Source organism: Chrysochloris asiatica, unplaced genomic scaffold (genome assembly GCF_000296735.1).
Source record: "Chrysochloris asiatica unplaced genomic scaffold, ChrAsi1.0 scaffold00002, whole genome shotgun sequence".
NCBI classification, from domain to species: Eukaryota; Metazoa; Chordata; class Mammalia; order Afrosoricida; family Chrysochloridae; genus Chrysochloris; species Chrysochloris asiatica.
Window position 1 is genome coordinate 22,131,187 of NW_006408520.1, and position 1,372 is coordinate 22,132,558.

The window sequence follows — 1,372 nt, forward strand, 5'->3', positions numbered from 1 at the left end:
ATGGTTGTTTCTTGATTTCTTGCATAGGTACACATTGTAAAAGATGAAAATCGTGGTCCCACTCTTGAAGTTGTAGTCAGCAGAATGAAAACAATACAGTCTTTATCTCAGATTTTAGACAATACCAGCACTATTATTCCAATGAGATTTATAGCTGTGTCTGCAACAATTCCAAATGCTGAAGATGTAAGTTATAATTTTAATCTCTCAGTTTTTTATGAATTATGAAATATCCTGCCATTTGGTCTTAGAAAAAAAATTATGTCAATCAACTAATAAATTTAACAGAAAGTGTATTGTAAAAAAAAAATATGGCTAGCGCCCATACCTACCACCATCCTAGCAACCTCTTTGTCACCTGTCTTCAACCTCGCCCATCTCACTTGAAATGTACCCCATTGCCCCTGCTGGGCACTGGTGGCTCCTGCATCTGTCTGCTGTGGCTCCTGCAAGTGCAGAGTGCAAATGCACCTCCTGCAAGAAGAGCTGCTGCTCCTACTGCCCCATGGACTGTGCCAAGTGTGCCCCGAGCTGCATCTGCAGAGAGGCATCAAACAAGTGCAGCTGTTGCGCCTGATGTGGGAAAGCGCCGCCCAGTTGTAAACAGAGTGACCTATATACAGCTGGAGGTTTTCCTCCTACAACCCAGACCCATGTGTTAACTCCCTTTTTTTAATTAAATTTATGAATGATAATAAATGGTACTGTAGGATCAGCACTGGACTGCAAACCACAAGGTCAGCAGTTTCAGCTGCTCCTCGGAAACCTTACATGGGGTCGCTATGAGTCAGAACTGACTCAATGGCACTTAACAATAACAGCAATTGGCTTAAAAAGAAAATTATGGCTAGATCGCATAGGTAAGGTATTATTAAGAACATTCTCCAGAATTGACCATGTGTTAGGTCACGAAGCTAGCCTCCATACATTTACAAACATCAAAATACTACAAAGCATCTTTATAGATCAAAATGCCATAAAATTAGAAATCAACAATAAGAAAACCAGGGAAATAACATTTAACACATGGAGACTGAATAACACCCTGCTGAAGAGCGACTGAATAATAGAATAAATTAAACGTGACTTCAGAAACTTCTTAGAAACAAATGAGAATGAAAACACACCATACCAAAATCTTTGGGACATGGCAAAAGCTGTGTTGAGAGGACAATTTATTGCGATAAATGCACACGTCCAAAAAGAAATAAGAATAAAAATTAACACATTAACAAAACATCTCCAGCAACTAGAAACAGACCAACAGAGGGAACCTACAGTCACCAAGAGAAAAGAAATAATAAAGATCAGAGCAGAAATAATGAGATAGAAAACAGAAAAACTATAGAAAAAATCAACAGGATAAGAAGCT

The 1,372-nt window shown here is 38.7% G+C and overlaps 1 protein-coding gene across 1 annotated transcript in view; it reads left to right on the forward strand.

Moving 5' to 3' along the window:
- HFM1 (HFM1, ATP-dependent DNA helicase homolog (S. cerevisiae)) overlaps nt 1-1,372 on the forward strand; it is a 206,591-nt gene that overhangs the window by 69,432 nt on the left and 135,787 nt on the right. The window contains exon 10 of the mRNA XM_006831060.1: nt 28-210. Within this exon, the coding sequence (XP_006831123.1) occupies nt 28-210 (183 nt within the window). The remainder of the gene's footprint in view (nt 1-27; nt 211-1,372) is intronic.